At 40.5% G+C, this 25872-nt stretch overlaps 1 protein-coding gene across 1 annotated transcript in view; it reads left to right on the top strand.

Moving 5' to 3' along the window:
* RAD50 (RAD50 double strand break repair protein) overlaps positions 1-25872 on the top strand; it is a 75075-nt gene that overhangs the window by 31683 nt on the left and 17520 nt on the right. The window contains exons 12-20 of the mRNA XM_037050495.1: positions 1546-1721; positions 2280-2517; positions 8944-9133; positions 9472-9598; positions 10041-10234; positions 14198-14308; positions 14981-15073; positions 15145-15258; positions 23700-23827. Of these exons, the coding sequence (XP_036906390.1) occupies positions 1546-1721; positions 2280-2517; positions 8944-9133; positions 9472-9598; positions 10041-10234; positions 14198-14308; positions 14981-15073; positions 15145-15258; positions 23700-23827 (1371 nt within the window). The remainder of the gene's footprint in view (positions 1-1545; positions 1722-2279; positions 2518-8943; positions 9134-9471; positions 9599-10040; positions 10235-14197; positions 14309-14980; positions 15074-15144; positions 15259-23699; positions 23828-25872) is intronic.

The following is a 25872-nucleotide window of genomic DNA, read 5'->3' as shown; positions in this document are numbered from 1 at the left end:
GATTGACTAAACTGTTAAAATCCTTCTTTATACAAAGTGAGACCTGAGACTATGAAACACCTAGAAGGAAACAGGAGGAAAGCTTTATTATATTGAAATTGGCACCCATTTCTCAGATAGGACAACAAAAGGACAGTCAGTCAGTGGAAGCAAAATAGACCAATAGGGCTACATCTCACTTTAAAATGTCTGCACAGCAAAAGGAACAATGAACAGGGGAAAGTCCACCTGCAGAAGGAGAGACAGTATTTGTAAACCATGTATCTGATAAGGGGTTAGTATCCAGAATATATAAAGAACTCCTACAACTCAACAATAAAAAATAACTGAATTCTTTTAAGAGCAAAGGACTTGACTAGATATTTCTCCATAAAAGATACAAAGATGGGCAATGAGCATGTGAAAGGATCACAGTATCACAAATCATCAGGGAAATGCAAATCAAAACATTTCACTTCACACGGGTTAGGTTGGCCACTTATCAAAATCAGAAAGTAGCTAAGTGTTGGTGAGAGTGTTGAGAAGCTGGAACCCTGTGCACTGTCAGTGGGAGTGAAAAATGGTGCAGCTGCTATAGAACACAGTGGGAAGTGTCACGATGGAGTGCGTATGCACTCACACACATTTATCTGAAACAGATTTCTCAAAAGAGTGTCTGTCCTACTGATGTGCAGTCTACTCTGATACACGGGTATTCTGTTCTGTTTCATTTTGTTAAAGTGTGCTGAGATGTTCATTAAATTGATTGTATGACTTGCCTTATAATCTACAAATGAAGAAGTTTCCATCTGGCCTGGCTGGTGTAACTCAGTGGATTGAGCGCGGGCCTGCGAACCACACGATCACGGTTCGATTCCCAGTCAGGCCACATGCCTGGGTTGCAGGCCAGTTCCCAGCAGGGGACTCACAAGAAGCAACCATACATTGATATTTCTCTCCTTCTCTCCTTCCCTTCCTCTCGAAAGACAAATAAATAAAATTAAAAAAAAAAAGTTTCCATCTATGTGGACAGGGAGGTTGGCTAGGATGAAATTTAAGAGTTGGAGTGGAGCTCAATTATACTAGTGAGCAAAGTCTTTGAATGAGAAGGAATCAGTGATCAAGACATAAGTAGATGACAGCAACAAGGAGGGGACACAGGAAAAGTTTGCAGGAAGTAGGGAAGTGATTGTGAAGAGATTCAAAGGGAGTTAGGAGGACGTTTTCCCTTCTCTTCCTCCAGTAGACCCAGGAAGCACATTCTCCTTGCTGGGGCTCTTACCCTGAATTGCAAGACCATGCACCCTCAGAAACCAGGCAGAACCCTGCCTGCAACTACACATGTCTCTGGGGGCAGGCCTGTGACCACTGATGGCAAGTGAGTCTGAGTCCAAGGGAGAGAGTTCAGGTGGAAGTGACTGTTGCCAGAATTTCTAAAGGAACGTACTTGGTCACAGCAAACCTTGTAGTGTTTGTTGGCAGAATTTGTCTTATATCTACCTACTCAAACTTTTCAGACTCATTTCTCATGTTTTAAAATTGTCCATATTTATTCTTATTTTATAGCAAGGAACTAGCTTCAGCTGAGCAAAATAAAAATCATATAAATAATGAGCTAAAAAGGAAGGAAGAGCAGTTGTCCAGTTATGAAGACAAGCTGTTTGATGTTTGCGGTAGCCAAGATTTTGAAAGTGATTTAGACAAGCTTAAAGAAGAAATTGAAAAATCTTCAAAACAACGAGGCAAGTTACACCTGCTTTGTATTGAGTTGCTGTGACACTTAGGGATTTTCATTGACAGGTAACTAAGGACAGGAGATTTAAAAACTCAGTCCTGGCACCAATGGCTTAACTTTTAGTCCTGGTTCTAGAACCTAACTTGCTATGTGACTTTGTGCAAATTGTTGAAACCTTCCTATAGTTGAAATTCATCATCCGAGGACGTAAATATCTACCACCTAGGCTGTTACAAGGGAGGAAATGAGATTACAGATATAAAAATCTTAGAACAGTTTCTGGCACATAATTAGCTCTAAAATTTTATACTTTTTGTGTTTTATCAGAAAGTAATTTATACAAATCTGAATGTATCATGGTAGCCAGGATTGTGAAAGTGATTTAGACAGGCTTAAAGAAGCAAATTAAAAATTGGCAAAATATTTAAATATCAAAAAACTTTTAAAAATTAATAATATGTTTATGAAGCAAGAAGAATAATCATATATTGAAGAGGTTGAAACTATATTGACAAAACTATTTTATTTTCTCCTCACTGGAAATATCTTTATTTTCTTAAAATAGCCATGCTGGCTGGAGCCACAGCAGTTTACTCTCAATTCATTACTCAGCTAACGGACGAAAACCAGTCCTGCTGCCCTGTCTGTCAGAGAGTTTTTCAGACAGAAGCCGAATTACAAGAAGTCATCAGTGATTTGCAGTCCAAACTGCGGCTGGCTCCAGATAAACTCAAGTCAACAGAATCAGAGCTAAAGAAAAAAGAAAAGCGGCGAGACGAAATGCTGGGGCTCGTGCCCATGAGGTGAGGCTAGGCCTGCTCCATCTCCTGCGTGTAGCAGCAGCGGCAGCAGCGCTGCAGGGGTGCAGGTCCAGTGCCTGGCACTCGGTGGCCACTCACAGCACGTGTTGATGAATCCCAGTTAGAGGCAGGATGCTGAGCCAGTGCGCCCTATCTCGTGTTGTTTATATGACAACAAGAAACCCTTACTTTGTTTCCTTTTCGTTTTCTTCTAAAGGTAAGTTTGCTTCTTAGTCACAGGGCAGACAGGTAAAATTGCGCCTGTGTGTGTGAGTGTGTTTAATTCCTTAGGCTTGGCTTGAGGGCAGAAATTCTGATAGATTTAGAACTGTTTGCTGATAAGTGACTTTATGCACACAGCAAAAGATTTAAAGTACTGAAAATCTCTCCCAGGAGGCAGATTTTAAACTGTTTTGTCTTTCCCACTTTCAAAAAGAAGGAATCCTAGATGATTCTATTCTTTATTTTTCTCCACACTTTGTGCAAGAAATTCAGATGATGGTCTATTTATAAATCAAGTCAAATCAGAAAGTGTGTCATGATTGCCAGAGCATCTCCCAGACAGAACTGGTCATAGAGACTAGTAAGAAATGATGTCCTGAAGAAGGAGACATGCTTTCAGAATTGGATATTTAGGAAGCTGGACTTAAAATAAAGGGTTTAATTAGTTCAAACAAATGCATTATTTTAGAAGAGAGGCCAGTGGACTACAGAATGAGAATAGGATTTTGAGAACAAGATGGGAGGGGGTATAAAAACCACAGGGAAGGAAGCTGGTTCATTCAACCCAGTTTAGAAAGGGACAGAGAGAGAGAAGTGAGAACAGTGTGTGTAAAGGGACAGAGAGAATGACCTGTGCTACAGTAGGAACATATCTGGAGTAGGGAGTTACCTGTAGGGACTGAGTCCCACAAACTGGGAAGCTAGGACTAGATTGTGTTCAGGGCTGGTTACAGCTCTCTCTGATTGTGATGAGGAGCTGTTCTGAGGGATTTGATCAACAACGTATTTTAGGAAAAGTAACCTAAAGTTAACGTATTGAATGGAGGAGAGAGAGAACAACTGTGGAAGCAGGAAAACTAAAAGGATCTGTTGTCTCTGAAAACCAGAGAGGAGTTTCAGGAAAAGCAGGAAAGGTCTAAGAACATGTGCTGTGTGTTCACCAGCCTCCAGATGGTCCCCAGTGTTCCCTGCCTCCTGGCATTCGTAGTCCTGTGTAGGCTGCCCTCACGTTCCAGGACTGGCCTGTGTAACCGGTAAAATACGACAAAAGTGATAGCACATATGTCCCTTCCAGGATTAGGTCCTGTGGGGCACTCAGGCTTTCTGCTCCCCTGTTCTCTCTCTTGGATTTGGGGGAAGCCAGCGGTCATGGTGTGTGACAAGGTCAAGGTCATGTGACATGGTCATGGTGTGGAGGGACCTGCTTGGCCTTTGAACAACCATTTGGAAGGAAGCAGCTTCTCTAGCAGTTGGACCTTGAGGTGGCTGCAGCCCTCACTGTCAGCTTAACTGCAGCTTCAACAAGAAACCCAAATCTGTACCCACAGAGCTGCTCCCGATTCTCCCATCTGTGAGAAATGAGTGCTGTTGTCTTAAGCTGCTAAGTTTTGGGCTATTTTGTTATGTGGCAATAGATAGCTAATATAATCATGGAGGGTGAAGCCAGATTATTGCAGACTACAGAGAGAATGCAACGTGGAGACAACATCAGTAGTTTACGAATAAAAAGGAAAAGAAATAAAACTATCTTGAAAAGCAAAAAATCAAGTAAAGGTAAAATTTAAGGTTGGCAGAAAGTGTATGACAAGGAAATAGAAGCTTCATTCTGTGTCATACTGATAAATTGAAATTGTAAACAGAAGTCAGTACTGCATTGTATTTTGTACTGCATTAGTTTCCTAATTCTTTGTGTGTTATAACTTTGGTAACTATTTGCTAAATGAATGAGAACTGCAGTACCTATTCTACTTATTCATTGCTGTATAACAAACCTCCTTAAACTTAGTGCCTTACAATGATGATGATGACTTCTCATGGTTCTGTGGAATGATTGGGCCGAACCGGGTAGTTCTGTCTTGGGGCCTTTCATGCAGTTGCAGTTAGATGTTGGCCACCATAATCTCCAGGTTCTCCCGGGCGTGGTATTCCAGACTTGTGGGGCTGGTGGTGATGCCGACTGTTGGCTGGGAGCCCAGCTGGGGCTGTCAAAACAGAATGCCTTCACATGGCTTCCTCATGTGTCAGGGGCTTTTGGCAGTATGTAGTGGCTGGGTTACCAGAGGAGGTGTCCTAGCAGCAAGTATTCCAAGAGATTGGAAAGAGCAGCTTTCCAGTAAGTCCATTAAGGAATGAGCCTGAAAATGGGCACAGTGTTACTTTTGCTGTTTCTGTCGGTCAAGGTGGTGACAGCCCGCCGAGATTTAGTAAGTGGACCCAGACTGCGCCTCTCAGTGAAGGGAGTGGGATATTTGTGGGCAACTTTTTTTCCTCTTTATTAGAAAGAAACATCGATTTGTTGTCCCACTTATTTTTATCTATGCATTCAGTGGTTAACTCTTACACTGACTAGGGGTCCAACCTGCAACCTGGTCATACTGGGACAATGCAGGGCTGCGGCCAACCCAGTACATACGACACCCCAGGATCTGGAGTGGCACCTGCATGCTGTTCTGGTCGCTGCACTTAAAATAACCTGAAGCTAAAAATTAAATGTGTGGTCAGTTAGGTGTCGATAGTACTGTGGAGAACAGTACAGCAAGGGTAAGGGCATAGAGACTCTGCGAGGGGTGTTAGGAGGGGAGCAGCTGGTGAAGGTGGCGTCTGAGTGGAGACCTTAGAGAAGTGAGGGAGCCTGCCACACAGCTGTCGCAGAGGAGAGCCTTCCAGACAGCACAGAATCCACGAGCCCGTCTGACCTGAACGCCAGGGGAGAACGTGGTTGAAGATGAGCTCAGAGAGGCAGTAAGGAGCCAGATTTTGGTTATTCTCTTTGAGGAAAAGAATACTTTCATTTAAAGCCCCAAACTTACAAACACTTAATATAAGAGCACCATCATGAGTAAAATGTCAGATGAAAATATATCTGTTTTTTTTTCAATCCTTACCCAGGGATATATTTATTGATTTTTGGAGAGTGGAAGTGGCGGGGGGGGGGAGAAATATCAATGTGAAAGAGAAACATCTATCAGTTGCCTCCTGTACATGCCCTGACTAGGGACCGAACCACAACTAGGTATGTTCTCTGGCTGGGAATCAAACCTACAACTTTCTTGTGTACAGGACAACACTCCAACCAACTGAGCCACCTGACCAGGGCTGAAAATATATCTGTTTATCGTTTTGCTTAGTGTTGACTCAGTTTTGTGTATTATAGCACTGCATTTAAATAAAAGTTCAACTAATATTTTCCCCCATTTCTCCAAAAGGTGTTTTTAGTACCATATCTGTGTTGGTCCTTTTTACATATAATCCTTTTGGAAGAGAAATGTCGTCACAAAAATAGATAAATTTGTGAATTTTTTGAAAAAATTTAAAAACAGGCCCTGGCTGGTGTAGCTCAGTGGATTGAGCGTGGGCCTGCGAACAAGAGGATCGCGGTTCGACTCCCAGTCAGGGCACATGCCTGGGTTGCAGGCCGGTTCCCTGCAGGCCAACTCCAGCAGGGGACGCACGAAAGGCAACCATACATTGATGTTTCTCTCCCTCTCTCCTTCCCCTCTAAAGATAAATAATAAATAAATTTTAAAAAAACCTTAAAAAAAGAAAATTTAAAAAAAAACAAAACACAGAACTCTAATAGATCTCAGTAGCCCATTCTCTAAGGAAATATCTTGACTTTTTCTTAGAATACTTCATTTTAAGCATTTTAGGTAATCATCAAAGGCACCACAGCCTGGGGCACAGTGATAAGGGGTTTTTTGTGTGCACATAAAATAGAGTGAAGACTGTCAATGGGCACCTGTTCTCCACAAAATGTCCCCAGTCAAGTAAATGTTTGATTGTCATTTGACTATCATAGCTGTGTCACTTTTTAGGTACTGGGCCATAATTTAAAACCAACTTGTGCCCTGGCTGGTGTAGCTCAGCGGATTGAGCACTGGCCTGTGAACCAAAAGGTTGCAGGTTTGGTTCCCAGTCAGGGCACATGCCCTGGTTGCCGGCGGGTCCCCAGCAGGGGGTGTGTGAGGGGCAACTGATCACTGCTGATCATTGTATCTCTCGTTGATGTTTCTCTTCCTCTTTCTCCCTTTCTACCCCTCTCTCTAAAAGTAAACAAATTTTTAAAAAACCTTACAATCTATGACCATAACATTTAGGAAGTAATGTGAGCATGGAATTATTCATAATCTGCATACTTTCATATTTACTTAGGGAATTTTTTCATTTCTTTCATGATTTCTTAGTCATAGCATGGACTTTTAAAAAATCATTAAGTATTCAGGAGCTAACCTTTGAGTCTGTAGTTTTTTTCCTTTGGTTTGTTATAAGACTCTTATTAGAAACCAATTTAATTTATTGTACTAATTTAATTTAATTAATAATTTAGATTTTGCCCTGGCTGGTGTAGCTCAGTGGATTGAGCGCGGGCCTGTGAAGCACACGATCCCGGTTCGATTCCTAGTCAGGGCACATGCCTGGGTTGCAGGCCAGTTCCCAGCAGGGGACTCACGAGAGGCAACCATACATTGATATTTCTCTCCTTCTCTCCTTCCCTTCCCCTCTATAGATTAATAAATAAAATCTTTTAAAAAATAATAATAATTTAGATTTTTTTTATCCTCACCCAAGAACACGCTTGTTGATCATAGAGAATGGGGAAAAGAGAAAGAAGGAGAGAAGCATTGATATGAGAAAGAAACGTAGATTGCTTGACTTTCATACAAGCCCCAACTGGGGACCAAACCCACAACCCAGGCATGCACCAGGACTAGGACTTGAACCTGTGACTTTTCAGTTTGCAGGGTGACACCCAACCGAGGCACAGTGGCCAGGCCAAGAATTTGGAATTTTTCAAAATAAACTTGATAACTTTTTCAAAAGAAAAATGCAAGTTTTATTTTTTCAGAGGTGTCAGCTTCATACATTATATAAAGTCTGTTTATTATGTTGTGTACCTGGAACTAATATAATATTGTATGGCAACCATAATTGAAAAACATTTTCTACAAAGGACACTAAACCAAGAAAAGGAGAAATTGTATGAGAAAGGCAAGCTTAAGTGGTAAATTGGGTGTTAATGAAGTAGATGTAGACATTCGGAGAAGGGGGAGAGAGCTAAAGGTGGTTTTGAGAGGAGACCCCACAGGAAGAAGGACGAGACTGGCTTGAAGATCAGGTGGGGTTTAATAAGCTGCTGGGCAGGGACATTCTTCAGTATTAGGGAATAGCTCTCTTCTGTAGGCCCAGATCGTCATAGACATCTTGAATTTAGAAGGCAAAATGGAGAAAATTCTCCCTAGTTAACTCTGGGCTGCCAAGATGCACCCATAGTTTTCAGTGTAAATTGTGACTACTCTAATTATTTCTCTGTTTAACCCTTAAAGGGGTTAATAAGATAATGAGAGTGAAAAATAGTATGTGTGTGGGGCTGGTACCTGCCACGTTAGCCTGAGTAGTAACAGTAAACGGGGTGACAGCTTTTGTTCCACAAACTGTGTAGCCTTTGGCTGAGTGATTTCCTTCCTTTTTTCATCATTTACAAAAGCTTTTTATTTTGAAAAAATATTAGATTTATGGAAAAATCACAAAATTAATACGGAGAATTCACATATACCCTTCACTTAGTTTCTCCTGATGATTAGAATTTATGTAACCATGATACAGCTATCAAGATATTAACATTGTAATAATGCTAGTAACTAAATTACAAATCCTATTTCAATTTCAGAAGTCTGTCCATTAACATCCTTTTTCTGTTCCAAGGTCCAATCCTGGATCCCACAGTGCATCTAGCTGTTATCTCTCCTCAGGCTCCTGCTGTCTGTGACAGTTCCACAATCTTTGTCTTTCATACTCTTGACACTTTTAGTGAGTGTGACAGTTAATTTGTAGAATATCTGTTTGTCAGACAGCACGGTAATAATTGTTGCAAGCAACATCTTCCAATGGATACTAAAATCATTGGGCAGAATTTTCAGGAGAAACAGAATATTTATATAGTTTCATTCAGTGTCTCTCTCCTAAGAAATTGATTAATTACAAAAAGAGAAATAATAACTACAATGGATGGGTCTGGCTGATCCCATCTTAACCAAATGAATAAGTATAACATCTTCAGTAAGAAAACATACTGTTACATCCCCACTGATGTGAGGCTCTGAGAAGGACACATGTCACTTCTATGATATTGCCAAAAATATATAACCTCAGTCTCATTGTGAGAAAACATTAGATGACTTATTTTTAATTGTGTGGTTTTTTGTTAAGGCAAAGCATAATTGATTTGAAAGAGAAGGAAATGCCAGAATTAAGAAACAAACTGCAGAGTGTCAATAGAGACATACAGCGCCTAAAGAATGACATAGAAGAACAGGAAACACTCTTGGGCGCAATAATGCCTGAAGAAGAAAGTGCTAAAGTGTGTCTGACAGATGTTACAATTATGGAGAGATTTCAGGTATGTTTATTGCAATTTGGGGCAGAATAAAATTTGTTTCATGGTGGTTTGAATATGAAGTGTGAAAATGTCAAAAACAGTGGCTGGTATTCAGGTACAGATCGTGGTTAGATTCCCCCATCCTGAATTATTCAAATTATGAAATATAGGTAGTAGTTGTGTTTTTCATTTTTACTCTGCTTCCTTTTGCTTATGTCAGTGAAATTATTAAAGTTAACTTCATGTTATTAAACTTTGTTTAAATTATATCTGAAAACAGTTGTAAATTGCAGTAAGTTTCTTAAAACAAAGGAAATTTATTTCTAAAACAAAGGAAATAACTTTGTTTTATTCTTGAGATGGAACTTAAAGATGTTGAAAGAAAAATTGCACAACAAGCAGCTAAGCTGCAAGGAGTAGACTTGGATAGAACTGTTCAACAAGTAAACCAGGAAAAACAAGAAAAACAACACAAATTAGATACAGGTAATGTAGTCTGTCTCCTCATATACCCACTAAAGACATCAACATTCCCAGCTTATGCTTTTTACCATAAATTTTGCGCCTGTTATATGGACAACGAATTGCCTGTCTTCCTTCTAGTCCACAGTATATTCACTTTCTTTGCTCAAAAGCATCACTTCTCCTCTGTTTCCTTGCTTTGCACAACAGATTTTGAGTGACGAGTGTCAAATGAGCTGTACTCTTAATCATATCTGCCCTGTGAGCCTCACCTGTGAGTGGTCAGGAGGTGACAGAAAGCTGGTTTGGGGGCTTAGAGGGGTCCTAGTGGCACTTTTCTTGCAGTGGGTGGGACCCGTAGAAACTCGTTTTTGTGAATTCCATCGGCCTATAAACCTGGAAGGATGCTGCTCATAGCATTTTCTGTACTCTTACATTAATCACTGTGTTCATATATTTTTTGCAGTTTCCAGTAAGATTGAATTGAATCGTAAGTTTATACAGGACCAGCAGGAACAGATTCAACACTTGAGAAGTAAAACAAATGAACTTAAATCAGAGAAACTTCAGATATCCACTAACTTACAACGTCGTCAGCAACTGGAGGAGCAGACTGTGGAATTATCCACTGAAGTTCAGTCCTTGTACAGAGAGATAAAGGTAAGAACATTTGTACATGTTTGTTGTTGTTTTTTTAATTGGTTCAAATGTATGGAATACTCTTTATTGGTATAGTGGCTAAAATTCTGGTTATTGTGAGGAAAAAAGGAAAATGGTACAGTAACTCTTCATGTGGTTCCTGGGTGACAGGACCCTTGTACTCACAAGTGAGGTTTTCTGGGGGAAGGATTTTGGTCATACCAGGAGGAACTGGCTGCCTGATCACGTTAGCAGTGAATTTCCTGTTGTTGGAGGAGGGCAGGTGGTCTGCCTAACTCCATATGAGGATTCCTGCATATGAGGTTTGTTGTATCTACAAATTCTGTACCCACAATAGACACTGCCTTAGTCATAGCACTTTTTCTGTTTAATTCCCAATGTAGTCTTTCCCAAATAGGAATAGACATTGAGTTGGCACATGGAATGGAACCTATTTGGAATCCCTCATCTAGATTAATCAAATCTAAGATGCAACCGATTAAGTTTTTAAACAATTTTAGAAACAATTATCTAGGTTTTCATAATTATGCACATTAAGCAAGCACTGAATATATTACTAAATCTACGGGTACTACATTTATTAGGTATTTTGGGTTACAAATTATCAGAGGCTTAGAGCATGATATAAAATACTACCTTACATTTATATAATTTTTTAGTGTATCTAAAGTACTTCAGCAGTAAGCCAGTTGGTGATTCAGTTATCCAGTTGTGCTATATGACTAAATTCTCTATTATGGAAAATGAAATTGAGACTTTTAAAAAAATATTTATTTATCTTTAGAGGGGAAGGGAAAGAGAGAGGAAGGAAACATCAATGTATGGTTGCCTCTTGTGCATCCCCTGCAGAGAACTGGCCCCTGCCGGAAACTGGCCTGCAACCCAAGCATGTGCCCTGACTGGGAATCGAACAGTGATCATCTGGTTCTCAGGCCTGTGCTCAATCCACTGAGCTACACCAGCCAGGACGAAATTGAGACTTGATGTCTAATGACTTGTTCAAGTTCATGCAGCTAGTAAGAGAGAGGGTTAATTTTCAGAGTTAATTTCAGGTGTTAGGTTTACTGATATCTAAGACATTTGACTTCTCACTATACCTTACCACTTCCCAATATGATAAAATACATCTGTATTTTTTTCTTTTTTTAAAAGATTTTATTTAGTTTTTTTTATAATATATTTTATTGATTATACCATTACAGTTGTTCTATTCCCCTCTACCCACACACTCCCTCCCCCACCATTCTCCCCCCCCCCTTAGTTTATAACCACGTGTCTCAAGTTCTTTAGATTTTATATTTCCCCCACTATTCTTGCCCTCCCCCTATCTATTTTCTACCTACCCTCTATGCTATTTTCTGTGCCTTCTCCCCCCTTCTCCTCCTCCCACTCCCCTGTTGCTAACCCTCCATGTGTTCTTCATTTCTATGGTTCCCCTCCTGATCTAGCTGTCCTCTTGGTTTGCTTTTGTTTTAGGTGTGGTTGTTAATAACCGTGAGTTTGCTATCCTTTCACTGTTCATATTTTTCATCTTCTTTTTCTTAGGTAAGTCCCTTTAGCATTTCATATAATAAGAGCTTGGTGATGATGAACTCCTTGAACTTGACCTTATCTGAGAAGCACTGTATCTGTCCTTCCATTCTAAATGAAAGTTTTGCTGGATAAAGCAATCTTGGCTGTAGGTCTTTGGATTTCATGACTTGGAATACTTCTTTCCAGCCCCTTCTTGCCTGTAAGGTCTCTTTTGAGAAATCCTCTGACAGTCTGATGGGTACTCCTTTGTAGGTGACTGTCCCCTTATCCCTTGCTGCTTCTAGGATTCTCTCCTTCATTTTAGTCTTGGCTAATGTAATTATGATGTGCCTTGGTGTGTTCCTTCTTGGGTCCAACTTCTTTGGGACTCTCTGAGCTTCCTGGATTTCCTGGAAGTCTATTTCCTTTGCCAGACTGGGGAAGTTCTCCTTTATTATTTGTTCAAATAAGTTTTCCACTCGTGGCTGTTTCTTTCCCCCTTCTGGTACCCCTATAATCTGGATGTTGGAACGTTTAAAGATGTCCTGGAGGTTCCTAAGCCTCTCCTCATTTTTTTGAATTCTCATTTCTTCATTCCTTTCTGGTGGGATGTTTTGTTCTTCCTTCTGGTCCATTCCATTGATTTGAGTCCCAGTTTCCTTTCCATCACTATTGGTTTCCTGGACATCTCCCTTCATTTCAATTAGTTTAGCCTTCATATGTTCCTCTAATTTGTGACTATAATCAACCAGTTCTGTGAGCATCCTGATAAACAGTGTCTTGAATTGTGCTTCTGAGAGGCTGGCAATTTCTCGGTCACTGAGTTATCGGCTCTGGGACTTTGAGTTCTTCTTGTGCCATCTTTTGGGCTGTTCGTGCCTGTTCCGTAGCAGGATCGGAGCCCTAAAGTGTTCACTAGAGCAGGGCAACTAAGTCGCTGGGTTGTGATGCTGTATGTAGGGGCGGGGTCAAAGAGGAGCAATGGCGTCCTGTCTGCCGCCTGCGACCTCGGGCCCCCACCGGTGCCACAGCTGCCACCGTCACTGGGCCCACGCGTTTCGTCCCACTGCACGCGAGAGTGCCACCGCCGTCAGCCCTCGCCCCCTGGGGCCTGCGTGGTCCTTCTCACTGTGTGGGAATGTGCGACCGTGGTCAGTCTGCCCCACACCCTGACTGGGTCCAGGCTGCCTGCGCCCCTAGGTCGGGGGATCTTTCCTGCCCGACCCTGCTCCGCTGCTGGCTCCGCCCCTCTTACCGTCCTGGTTGAACGGTTAGTTGTTGTCGGACTTCCGGACTTCCGTATAATTCAGTTTTCTGTTCTTTGGCTGTGTCTTTGTTCTCCAAACCTTTGTTGTATTCAAACTTGGTTGTGGGACAAGGCACAGTGTTTGCACCTATGCCTCCATCCTGGCGGAAGTCCATATCTATATTAAAGTAATGCTAAATAATCATTTCAGGGTCTTTTAAAAAATATTTAAAATATTTTTTTATTGTTGTTCAAGTACAGTTGTTTCCATTTCGCCCCAATACACCCCCCCTTCCCACCTACCTCCGCCTCCCACCCTCAAGCCTACCCTCTTTCGCTTTGTCCGCGTGTCCTTTATGCATGTTCCTTGACAGCCTTCCCCTATTTTCCTCCTTTATCCCTCCCTCTGCCTTTCCTCTGGTTACTGTCAGTTATTTCAATGTCTCTTATTCTGTTTTGCTTGCTTGTTTTGTTGATTAGGTTCTACTTATATGTGAGGGTCTTAAAATCCTTAAGGATCATTGTTTTTGAACAGTGCATATCATGTGTGTATGCTGCAGAGCTGTTACAAGCCATACAGTGAAGACTTCTGATTAGTAAACTAGTTTGTTACTTGAAAGCCTTTTTTCTTTCAAAATAGGGATGGACACATCAGATATCAGTGTGTATAGGACTTTTTTTTTTTTGTTACCATAAAATATCTACTTAGTCTTAGCAAACCAAGTTTAAGGACAAAAATATCTTTCACAATCATATTCCTGTCTATAAAAGAGAGGCCTGGAGTGAATGAACTTCCCCATTCTTTGGTCACACGGAGCTGACATGGGCCCCTTCAGACTTACAGAAACTTATACCTGAAGCCACATGCTCATATAATTGGGAGTACACGGTATAGATTAAGAGTCGGGACGCTGGCTGATGCAGGATAGGGTAGTGGCTCAGAGAGAGACTCTGGAGCTGGGTGGGAGTCGAACCCTGGCTCCTTTATTTACTGTTGTGATCCTGGACAGATCATGTCTGGGCCTGTTTACTCACCTGAAATAGAGGATGGAAATAATGGTACCTTCCTCATAAAGGTGTAGGAAGTGGCAGATGACTTGATTTTTAAAGCCTAGCACATGGAAGAGTGCTTTTATGCGTGCAAAGTCTGACACCTGAAATAAGATAATGGAGTGTATATAAGACTTTATTTTTTATATTTTTAGGATGCTAAAGAACAGATAAGCCCTTTGGAAACCACACTGGACAAGTTCCATCAGGAAAAAGAAGAAATAATTTGCAAAAAAACTACAAGTATCAAAATAACACAGGATAAAGTAGGATTTCATTTATATGTTTACTTACCAAGTATATGTATGAAGCATTGTTACGTTCAGAGCACCATGTTGGACAGTGTTGGACACTATTATTTCACATGAAATTAAAAGCATAAGATAAATAGTATTTTCAAATTTGTGATATAATCTTAAGATTAAAAATTCTTTTTTTTTTTTTTAAGATTTTATTTATTTATTTATCTTTAGAGGGGAAGGAGAGAGGGAGAGAAACATCAATGTATGGTTGCCTTTTGTGCGTCCCCTGCTGGTAGTTAGCCTGCAAGGAACCGGCATGCAACCCAGGCATGTGCCCTGACTGGGAATTGAACTGTGATCGTCTGGTTCGCAGGCCCGCGCTCAATCCACTGAGCTACGCCAGCCAGGGCAAGATTAAAAATTCTTGTTAGAATAAGGATTAAACTTAAATTAGTTTGTTTCTTGATCTGTAGTAGAAATTGAGAATTGAGACTATTTAATCCAGTTCCAAAGGTGAAAAGGGACTTATCTAAGATAAAATTTGCTGGTGATAAAAACTAGAACCTAGGGCTCCTAACTTCCAAGCCAGTGTTTCACTGTACTCTCCTGTTAAGCTTTTGTTATTTTTATATTTCCTTGGAAATAAATCTTTATGCCCTTGTTCTCAACTAGTGTGTATTTAATATTTTTCCACAGATAAATGATATGAAAGAGAAGGTTAAAAATATTCATGGTTATATGAAAAACATTGAGAATTATATTCAAGATGGGAAAGACGACTATAAGAAGGTAATTTTAAACTTAAAACTTACTTGTTTTTATTTTTATTTCTTGTGCTTAAAGTTCTTTCTTTTTTGTAGCAAAAAGAAACTGAACTTAATAAAGTAATAGCACAACTAAGTGAAAGCGAGAAACACCACGAAAAGATAAATAAGGAAATGGGAATCATGAGGCAAGATATTGATACACAGAAGGTAGGTCTTTCGGTGGGGTAGGCCTCGTGGCTTATGGTGGCTTATGCTATCACTTATACCAATAACACTCTTTATTTTTTACTTTTATCTTTAATAGGCCCACTAAAGAAAAATGCCACCAATAGAGAGTATCAATTCCAATAATGTAATCTTTTCTTATTTCCTTTTACTCATTTTTATTTTCAATAAAAGATCTATTTGGTAAATTTAAACATAAAAGACTAAAATTAAAAATGTCCTTCCTTTTCTGGTAATTCTCAGTCTCACTCCTAGATGTCATTACTGTTAATAGCTTTTTGTTAGTTCTTAAAGAACTGTCTTACTCACCTACTAGCAGAGAGATGGGTAGATAATGTGTGTGTGTACATTTACTTTCACAGATGAGATCATACCACACATATCCTGCACCTTACTTTTTTCTACTTAATGCAGTTTAATCTTACATATTAACTCAGTTTACAGATTGATAACATTCTTTTTCAAAATATATTTTATTGACTATGTTATTACAGTTGTCCTGATTTTTCCCCCTTTTGCCCCCCTTTACCCAGTGACCTCCTACTCCCTTAGGCAACCCTGCCACCATTTTTCATGTCCATAGGTCATACATGTGGCTATGACACATGGCTACTATGACTTTGGCTACTCCATTTCCTACACTGTACTTTACATCCCCATGGCTATTCTGTAACTACCTATTTGTACTTCTTAATCCCCTCACTTCTTCACCCACTGTCCCCCTTCCCCCCCATCTGGCTACTATCTGGTAACTAACTTCTTTTCTCTTGCTGCTTTTAAGAGTCTCCCTTTATCTTTAACCTTTGGCCTTTTAATCACGATGTGTCTTTGAGTGGGTCTCTTTGCATTTGTCCTAATTGGGACTCTGTGCTTCCTGGACTTGCATGTCTATTTCCTTCACCAAATTAGGGAAGTTTTCTTTCACTATTTTTTCAGATCGATTTGCAATTTCTAGCTCTTGTTCTTCTCCTTCTGGCACTCCTGTGATACAAATGTTGGACCTCTTGAAGTTGTCCCAGAGGCTGTTCATACTATCCTCATTATTTTAGATTGTTTTTTCTTTTTATTCTTCTGCTTGGTTGTTTTTGCTTCCTTATGTTCCAAATCATTGATTTGAATCTCTGCTCTGCCCACTCTACTGTTATTTCTCTGTGAATTCTTCTTTATTTCAATTACTGTATTCTTCATTTCTGACTGGATCTTTTTTATGCTGTTGAGGCCTTCGCTAAGTTCCTTGAGCATCCTTACCACCAGTGTTTTGAACTCTGAATATGATAGATATATTGCTTATTCCATTTCATTTAGCTCTTTTTCTGGAGTTTCTGGTCTTTCATTTGGGCCATGTTTCTTCATCTCCTTGTTTTAGCAGCCTCCCTATTTTTGTTTCTGTGTGTTAAGTAGAGCTGCTTTGACTCCCTGTCTTGGTAGTGTGGCTTAATGTAGTAGGTGTCCTATAGGATCCAGTGGCACAGCCTCCCTATCACCCAAGCTGGGTACTCAAAGTGCACCCTTTGTATTAGCTGAGTACAATGACCTCTTGTAGTTGAATCTTGGTTGCTGTTGGCAGATCAAAGGGAGGGATTTACCAGGCCAGTCAGCTACAAGGATTGGCTATTACCACTGACTACCAACCTCTGCTATCCATGGTCCATGGAGGATCAGATGTGCAGGGGCAGGGTGGTAGTTCTCTGATGTAGTCTATAGCTGTCCACTGGGTGCGCAGGGCCCGGGGCATCCTGGGTGGTGCAGACAAAGGTCAGTCCCTAAATGTGCTTTGCCCAAGGCACCCTGCCTGAGCTATAAAGCAATCTGAGATGGTTGTTCTTTGTACAGGGCTTGGAGATTCCCAGATGAAGCCAAGCTGTGACTCTAATCTGGCTGCTGCTAGGGCTCACTGAAGCCAGCTTTTGCTTGTTTGATAGGATTTAGGAGCCAAGACCAGCCATTCTTACAGAAAAGCAGCTTGAGTGGGCCCATAAATTGGGTGGGACAGAGCCTCAGGATTTCCAAGGCAGGTCAAACAGTGTTAGCCAGGATTTTGGAGTTCAGATTTGGCACCAGCTTATCTGCTCTGTGGTGGGAGGACTTAGGGAAGGGACAGTGGCCTCTGCTTGCCCTGATGCCAACACTTCATTCTCTCGCTCTATACCACTGGTGCCCTTCAAGCTGCCACCCCTGTGCTGGAGCTCAGAGGGAGTGAGTCTGAGTAGGTGAGTCCCTGTGTGAGTTCCCCAAAAGGAACCGTTTAGGGCTCTAGCAGTTTCTTCCACCAACTCAATCCCCGCTGGTTTTTGCAGCCAGGGCTTATCTGCCTGGCACGGGAATCCTGGCTTGGAGGGCATGGTCGGAGGCTGAGACTCCTCGCTCCCAGGGAATCCCTTCTGAATTTTTATCCACATGGGTGTGGGGCCAGCCCATTGCTCACCTGCACCCCTCCTACCAGTCTGGGTGGATGTGGTTTAATTCCATAGTTGTCAGACTTCCATTCAGCCTGATTTCTGATGTTCCTGAATGATGGTTGTTCTATATTTTAGTTGTAATTTTGATGTGGCTGTACAAAGAAGCAAGCCATGTCTGCCTGTGCCACCACTGTGACCAGAAGTCCAATAACATTCTTTTTAATGATTATAAAGTAGTCTGTTTTATATATTTACTTGATTGTTTTTTTCCTTATTGCAAACTGTGGCGGTATATATCCTATATATACCTGCATTTTTTTCTTATTCTGACATTTTTATGTAGTATAAATTACACAAAACAGAGTTTGAGGTGTAATATATTTTTAAAAGTTGTCTGTAAGTAAAATACCTATATTATTAATGACCTTCTGGTTGACCCTATATCATTTATTTTTCTCTGTTAAAGAATTTGATTTCCACAGTATACAATCACATAAAAAAAACTATCCTCAACATGCCTTATGCAAACATGATGGTTAATCTACCTAATTTAACGACTACAGTTGATGCTTGAACAGTGCAGGGGTTAGGAGTGATAGCCCTCCCCCACCCACCTTGCACAGTTGACAATGCACTTATAACTTCTGATTTCCCTAAAACTTAGTTGTCCCTCAGTATCTGTGAGGCTTGGGTCCCAGACCCCCAGCTGATACCAGAATTCAAGGATGCCAAAGTCCCCTTTATAACGTGGTGTATGTTATGTAGTGCACACGGGCTGCCCTTTGCACCTGCACACTCCCCACCGTGCATCAAAAACAGGACAGGCATCCATGTATATTTGGGGGAAAATCTGTGTGTAAGTGGAGCTGTGCAGTTCAAACCTGTTGTTCAAGGGTCATTTGCACACCATTTCTTAGTCCTGCTGTTTTAAACAGAATATGGTATTTGAATGTTTTCATCGCTTGTGTGTAAGTGGTAGTTAAAAATCTCTGGAGATTAGCCATATAGCTTTCTGTAGGTAGGGTCTTTGACTATAGTGCCAGGAATTTCAAATACATAAATGTCAGTCAAAGGTAAATTGAATCTCTGCCATCTGATATATGCTGAATAGCTATATGATGCATATATAACAAAATAGTTAATCTATCACTAGTTTATATGAAGGTTGCCTATTTGAAATCACAATTTATAAATCAGTAATATCCCTCCATTTACAGATACTAAGATGAGTAAGATTTACCAATCTGTGACCCTTTCAAGTTGATGATCTTAAACTTAGGGGATCTGACTGTATTAGTTTATTTCTATAACCTACCTTGTTCCAGAAATTATCTACTAAGTTATATACATAGAGCAATGCCAAATAACACTTTAAATTAACATGAAAATGGGGCAATGTGGAAGTAAGGGCAAGAAGTCAAAGAAACCAGGAGAGTAGTAAAATAACAGATCCTTGAATAACATGGTTTTGTTACAATGTTGATGAGTTGCTTAGGAACTTAACTTGTGTTTATAGCAATTAGCCTTTGGTAAAATTGGTTTAAATATATATCATTTTACTTAAAGTTGTTGAACCTATTGATGATATTAAGTAAGGACGTACTATGTATAAAATGTAGGCCATGAGATCTGATTTGCTTGCTAAAGATTCTACTGTAGCCATCACATGAAGAGAGGAAGTCACAGTTAGGTAAGATTCACATTATCCCAGAGCTAAAAGGACACTACTTCCCTGTACCTCCACCAGAGACAAATGTCTCTGTAGGTATTCACAAAAAGGAGGACACTGTAAAGATGAATGAAAACCATGTCTTCAACAAACTTCATGGGGCTGTTTTTTAAAAGTGTACATTAGCATCTTTATCGTCCCTTGATGAGGTTCCATAGGTGGTGGTATAACTTTAGCCTAAAGTAAAGAGTGTTTAGAGAGCAAAGGTTAGCTAGGGGCACCCATCAGAAATGCCTAGCTTTTTCCATTACTAGGAATTTAACCAAGAAAATTTAAAATGTTCATACTGGCTTTATTCATAATAATCAAAACATGGAAACAACCCAGATGGTTATCACCTGATGAATAGATAAACAAAATGTGTCAGGTTTCTCTAGAGAAACAAAACCAACAGGGTATAGATGGATGAATGTGTGTGTGTGTGTGTGTGTGTGTGTGTGTGTGTAAATTTATTACAAGGAATTGGCTCCACATGATTGTGAAAGCTGAGAAATCCCAAGATCTGTAGCTGACAAGTTGGAGACTCGAGAGAGCTGATATTATAGTTCCTGTCTGATTCTGCAGGCCTGAGAACCAGGAGAGCCTAGAGGCCAAAGAAGAGCCGACATTTCCGTTTGAGTCCAAGGGCAGGAAAAGACCTCTGCCCCAGCCCACCAAGTCAGTCAGGATTTACCTCTCACTCGGCTTTTTTGTTACATTCCGGGTTTCAGTCATTGGGATGATGCCCACCCCCATTAGAGAGAGCAAACTGCTTTACTCAGTCCTGGGTTCAAATGTGAATCTCGTCCAGAAACACCCTTAAAGACACTCAGAATAATGTTTGACCAAATATATCTGAGCGCTCTGCGGACCATCAAGTTGACACACAAAGTTAACGCTTAATACAGTGCAATATTATTCAGACACAAGGAATGAAATAGTGATACACACTAGAACATGGACAGAACTTGGAAACAGTGTGTTAAGTGAAAGAAGCCAGCCACAAATGACCGCATATTATTCTGTTTATATGAAATGTACAGAATAGGCAAACCTGTAGAGACAGGAAGCAGATTAGTGTTGCTAGGGCCGGGGGGAGGAGAGAAGAGATTGGAGAGTGACTGCCAATGGGTATGGGATTTCTTGTGGGGCAGAGATAAAATGTTCTGGAATTAGTGCTGATCATTGTACAGCCTCATGAATATGCTAGAACCACTGGATGTGCACTTTAAAATGGTGAATTTTATGTTACATGAATTACACTTCTCAATTTTTAAAAAAAATTCTGGGTTATTAAAAATATACTTGTCTATTTCTCCATTCCAGATGAATAAATCAGACTCTCTGGGGCATGGGCAGAGGCATGTATGTTTTCTTGAAAGACCTCAAGGGTTTTGATGTATAGCCTTAACTATTAACCGCTGAGCCAGAGCACTGCCTAGCTTTCAGACAATCCTCTGTAAAAGCTGTTTTCCTAACCAGATGTTTGGTGGATGTCGAACTGCAGTCTGTTCGGTGTGTTGTTCCATCACAGGCTCCCAGAGGGCCTCTAATTTTTGTTTCCTTCAGGTGGCCCCCTGCAAGCATTAGCTATCATCTGAGCTGAGTGATGAGTTTATCTTAGAATTGAGGGGTCTAATAGTAGCTTATTGGTAGGATTACACCCTATCAAATTTAGTCCATGGGGAAAAAAACATTTGGAAATTTAATAATCTGCCTCCCTCATTTTTCAGATAAGAGGAACTAGAGGTGACCTAACTTACCAAAGGTCAAAAAAGTAGTGGCCTCGGAGCACCTTGGCCCTACCTTGTCAAATTGTTAGTATAATAGAAGAACAATTCGGGTGTACTATAATTGCATCTGATGGTCTTTCCTGCTTCTCTCTGATAGGTTATATTTTGTAGAAAGTAATCTGAATTCTCATTGCTTAAAGTACAAGGACAAATTTGACCCACTAGCGATTACAAAGGCAGGCACTGTTTTGGTTACTTCACATACATTAAATCCTTTAACTTCACAATAGCTCTGTATGACTGGTGTTGATATCACCCTGTTATAGTTAAACTGAGGCTCAGAGGATTTAAACTAATTGGCCCAAAGTCATCCACTTCGAAAGTGTAACACTGAAACTTGAGCCTAGGTATACCTGACTTCAAAGCCTATGCTTTTTAACTAGTATGCTGCATACTGTCTTCAAAAGGGGAGTAAGAGCAACAAACTGACCTAAAGGAAATGCCTAGTTTCTGGTGACCATGAAAGAAAACAAACCAGGAATAGTATTTTGTGCCAAAAATCAATCTCAACTAAACATGTGATAGCCCATTCAAGAGTTCTTTCATGGTGGCTACCTATAATGAGGGCAGAACAGGGAAACAGTGTACTCACCTCCACCTACATTAAATCAGAATTACAACTAAATTTTAGAGCAACTATCATGGAGATCCACCTGCAGACTAGCTAAACAGAATGTCTAAAACTAAGGCTATAAGGAAGAAACCACCTTGAGACTGGAAGGAGAGGCAAAGACAGGGAATGGTCAGGTCTCACACCCACAGTGCAGTGATTAAGATTCAGGAGGGATATTTCAGCTGCAGAGCTCCCTGCTGAGGAGCGAGGCGGCCCAGCTCCACATCAGGGCACCAGTGCCAGGAAGAGGAGTCCCCATATTTTCTGACTGAAAATCAGTGGGTATGGTATCTAAGAAAGAAAATGGGCTGATTGAGACCTAGGTGCTGCAGATCTTAAAGGGCCTGAGCACAGACTCCCTCCCTCACAAACTCACTCACTCTGAGTTCCAGCATGGGGGCAACTGCTTGAAAAATTCCAGGGGCATTCCAGGGATGTGGGGAAGGACTAAATTGACTAGCTTCAGGGTAAAGGCTGGAGGTTCAAGGGTCGGGGCAGCTCTCTCCAGGGACTGAAGATGCCATGGTGCCTTTATTGAGCCCTCTTTCCAAGCAGCCAGCAGGCAGGCAGGCAGGCACAAATCTAAGCTCTCCACTAACCTGGTTAACACACTTGGCCCCACCCATCTTGCATAGCCTGTCTGAACCTCTTTCAGTGGCTTTTCCATACAAACAGTCTGCCTCGGCTCATGCTGCAGTCTCTCCTAACGTCTCGGACAGAGATCCACAAACAACCAAGTGGCAGCTGGCCTTGGTGTGCCCTGTACCTCTCACTAAGCAGCCCCACGTTGGGCACTAGTGGCAGCTGGCCTCTAGCGGCAGCTGGCCTCGGTTCAGAGTGTAGCCACTCCCAACTGTATCAGTTTAGTCCCCCTTAACTGCCTATAGTGATGCCTTTAATAGATAAGTATACGTTTGTATTATTTCCAGGAAAACTGATGGCATTTGGAGGAAACTCTTGAAATAGTGTTGGGTGCAAACACTAAGCATGTGAGAAAGGTCCCACTGTGCTTCTCTCCCATCTAGTACTCGGTGCCATTACTGTTGGCAACAAGGTTTTGCCAGAGGTCTGCCTGTCCCTCCCACTTCCCACATGACTAAGTTTATCTCAGCTGCAAGGCTTCCTGAAGGAGGGTCCTAGTTCTTTTTCAGAAGTCTTGACTTTGAACTTGTGGTGTTTTCTATATTCAGTCTTTTATGATACAAACCAGCATTGTTTCTTCAGGAAATTTTTTTCTTAAATTTCAAAGAATCAAATTATAATCTTGTGCTTAATGTTTGTCTCTTGACAACATGGTCCATTGTAGTCACTGGGAAACCTGCTGAAATAATTGTGTTGCTGCTGCCGCTAAGTGATTAGCTCTCTTTTAAGGACAAAACTACTCAGTAAGAACAGCCAACTTTTTAAACTTTCAGTTCAATTCAGTAGCCAGGGAAGTAGCTTCAAATAGATATTTAGTATTTTTGGCACTTCTTACATGACTTGTGTGACTATTTGTCAGCTTGAAGGTCAAGTTCTTATTTGACATTCTTAGTATTTAATAGTATTGGCACATGGTAGGAGATAAATACAACTAGGCAAAAAAATTGTGGGGAGACTGATAGTATTACTGTCTGGTGGTCTTTTAGATGTTATTGTGGAGTTCCTGTGCAAGATGACCCAATGAGGTATAAGGTATTTAAATATACAGTTGTAGTTTTTATTTCATCGTGTGAATTTGCTTTGTGTACCTGTGTCATCCAGGTTAGTCTAGGCTGGAGGAGCCTTCACGCTGGCCTAGGCTCCCTCTGTTGAGCTTACTGTGGTTCTCAGCAAGGCACGGGTAGCAGTGCCCATCAGCAGTTGCCTATTATGAGCCACATGTTGGTCACTTGGACATTTTTATTAACTGATTTAATATTTACATTTAGATACAAGAAAGATGGCTGCAGGATAACCTTACATTAAGAAAAAGGAATGAAGAACTAAAAGAAGTTGAAGAAGAAAGAAAACGGCATTTGAAGGAAATGGGTCAAATGCAGGTTTTACAGATGAGAAAGTACGTTTTTAAAAAGTCTTTAAAAGATCTGTTACTGAATTGTGAAAACTATTCAACACATGTTTTTTAAGAACGATTTAAGCCTTTAGCCTCAGTGTCCCTTGAGACTCACAGGAAGGTGAATGGAGTTTTTATACCAACATATTCCACGGTCTTGTGAATTAAATTACCAAACAAGTGATAGAGAATGTATAGTTCTACTGCAGTGACGGGCAGGATCACAAATGTCATGTCCCCGGGTTTCTGCCAGCCGGCTTCACCAGGTAATGGTCCCAAGCAAAAGGAGCATATAGCCCGTGGGCCCAGCCTGGGTCAGTCTGCAGTATTGCCAAAGTGATTTGACATTGGAGACCCATTTTACACAGTCCCACTTGTAATTATGTGACAACCAGGTGGGGGTTTCTTGTTTTTCAGATTACCCTGATTCTTCTTTCATCTGGTTTTATTAGTATTTACTGTAGGTTCTACCGTCCTGGTGCAGCAGAAAATATTTTATTCTTGCCTTGTCTGCCTTAAGAGTTAGTTTCCTTAAGAATTCTGTAAAAACCCAGTTGATGCTAAGGTGCTTGACTGGTATAAAAGGTTGTGTTCACCAAATAGATTTTTGAACTACCTCAGTTGATTTAATACAGGTCTCTCATTCATTTAGCCATCATGTGTAGATTTTTCATTTGTATTCCTGACTTGACACAGAAATCTGAATCAAAGGAATACTTCAAGTTTTTCTAAAGGATATAGTGAGTTGAAATTTTGATTTAATTTATTATGTTACAAGTACTTAACCCCTTGTTTAAAATCTCTTTCATATAATGAGGAAATCAGACTTTCTAACTGGAATTGCTCTTCATCTTTAGCTGCTTCATTTTTTATACATTAGAACACTGAGACCCAGAAAAAAAATTACAGGAAATATTGATGAAAGCCTGGAATATGACCTAGATATTGTAGCTCCCAAGCCTCAGCTGTTATAATGTTAGTGTTCTTTATGGCAAGTTGGAAAAAGTAAAGCTATTAGAATAAACTTTTATTTATCTTGATTTATTTTTAGAGAGAGGGGAAGGGAGGAAGAAAGAGGAGGAGAGAAACATCAGTGTGAGAAACTTCGATTGTTGCCTCTCGCATGTGCCTCAGCCAGGAACCCAACCTATAGCCCAGGCATGCACCCTGACCAGGAATCACAGCGGTGACCTTGCACTTTGTGGAACAGCGCCCAGCCAGCTGAGCCCCATTAGTCAGGTTTAGAAGAAACTTGTAAATGAAATCATTTATTCTTTGCTACTGAAGACCAGAACCATGTATTTTTATAATTTCTAATTTTTATAATTCCTGGTACATAATGATTTTTGCATTTATTCAGACAGTATTAAGTGCAACTGATCTTGCTCAAACCTTTCTTCTGTGTATTCTCAGAACACAACAGAAATGTCAACAAAAAGGACAGGTCAGTTCCACGCAGATGTTCATAAACTTGATAGCAGTGCCTGGCATACAAGAGGGTGCTTAATAAGTTACTGTTAAATAAATGAAGATTTTTAAGGCACACATTAAAATCTGTATTGTCTACTAAGTTATCAGAAAAGTTTGGGTATCTTATTTTGGGGGGTCAGTGTTAGGTTTTTTTAATACTTGTGTGAGAATTTTTTTCATAGGGGAGCATAAACTTTTAGTAGGTATTACTACAGAAATTAGTAGTTTAACTGAGATCAAATTATATTTGTCTTTGACATTGTAAACAAAATTATGACACCTATTATTCAGTAACTCCTCAGTGTTGGTAATTGTACAGTCTCAGTTTTCAGTCAGAAGTTTGTGAGTTTCTAATATTAATCACCAAGAGCTCTTTGGTGTCTAAAACTCAGGAACTTTCCTCACTGCTCACATTTTATGAGAGTTCTTTATTCAGCACACAAAAATCGACTGTTTAGAAAGCTGGATGCTTCGGAGATTTGGAAGGAAGAAAATTTTCTCTCGTGCTGAATGAAACCTTACGTACAAAGCAGGGAGAGACTGTTACCATGCGCTGATGGCTAAGGAGATAAATGATA

Source organism: Sturnira hondurensis, unplaced genomic scaffold (genome assembly GCF_014824575.4).
Source record: "Sturnira hondurensis isolate 20B ecotype Veracruz unplaced genomic scaffold, ASM1482457v3 Scaffold0006805, whole genome shotgun sequence".
In the NCBI taxonomy this organism is placed as follows: domain Eukaryota; kingdom Metazoa; phylum Chordata; class Mammalia; order Chiroptera; family Phyllostomidae; genus Sturnira; species Sturnira hondurensis.
This window is presented reverse-complemented; position numbering and strand designations above follow the sequence as displayed.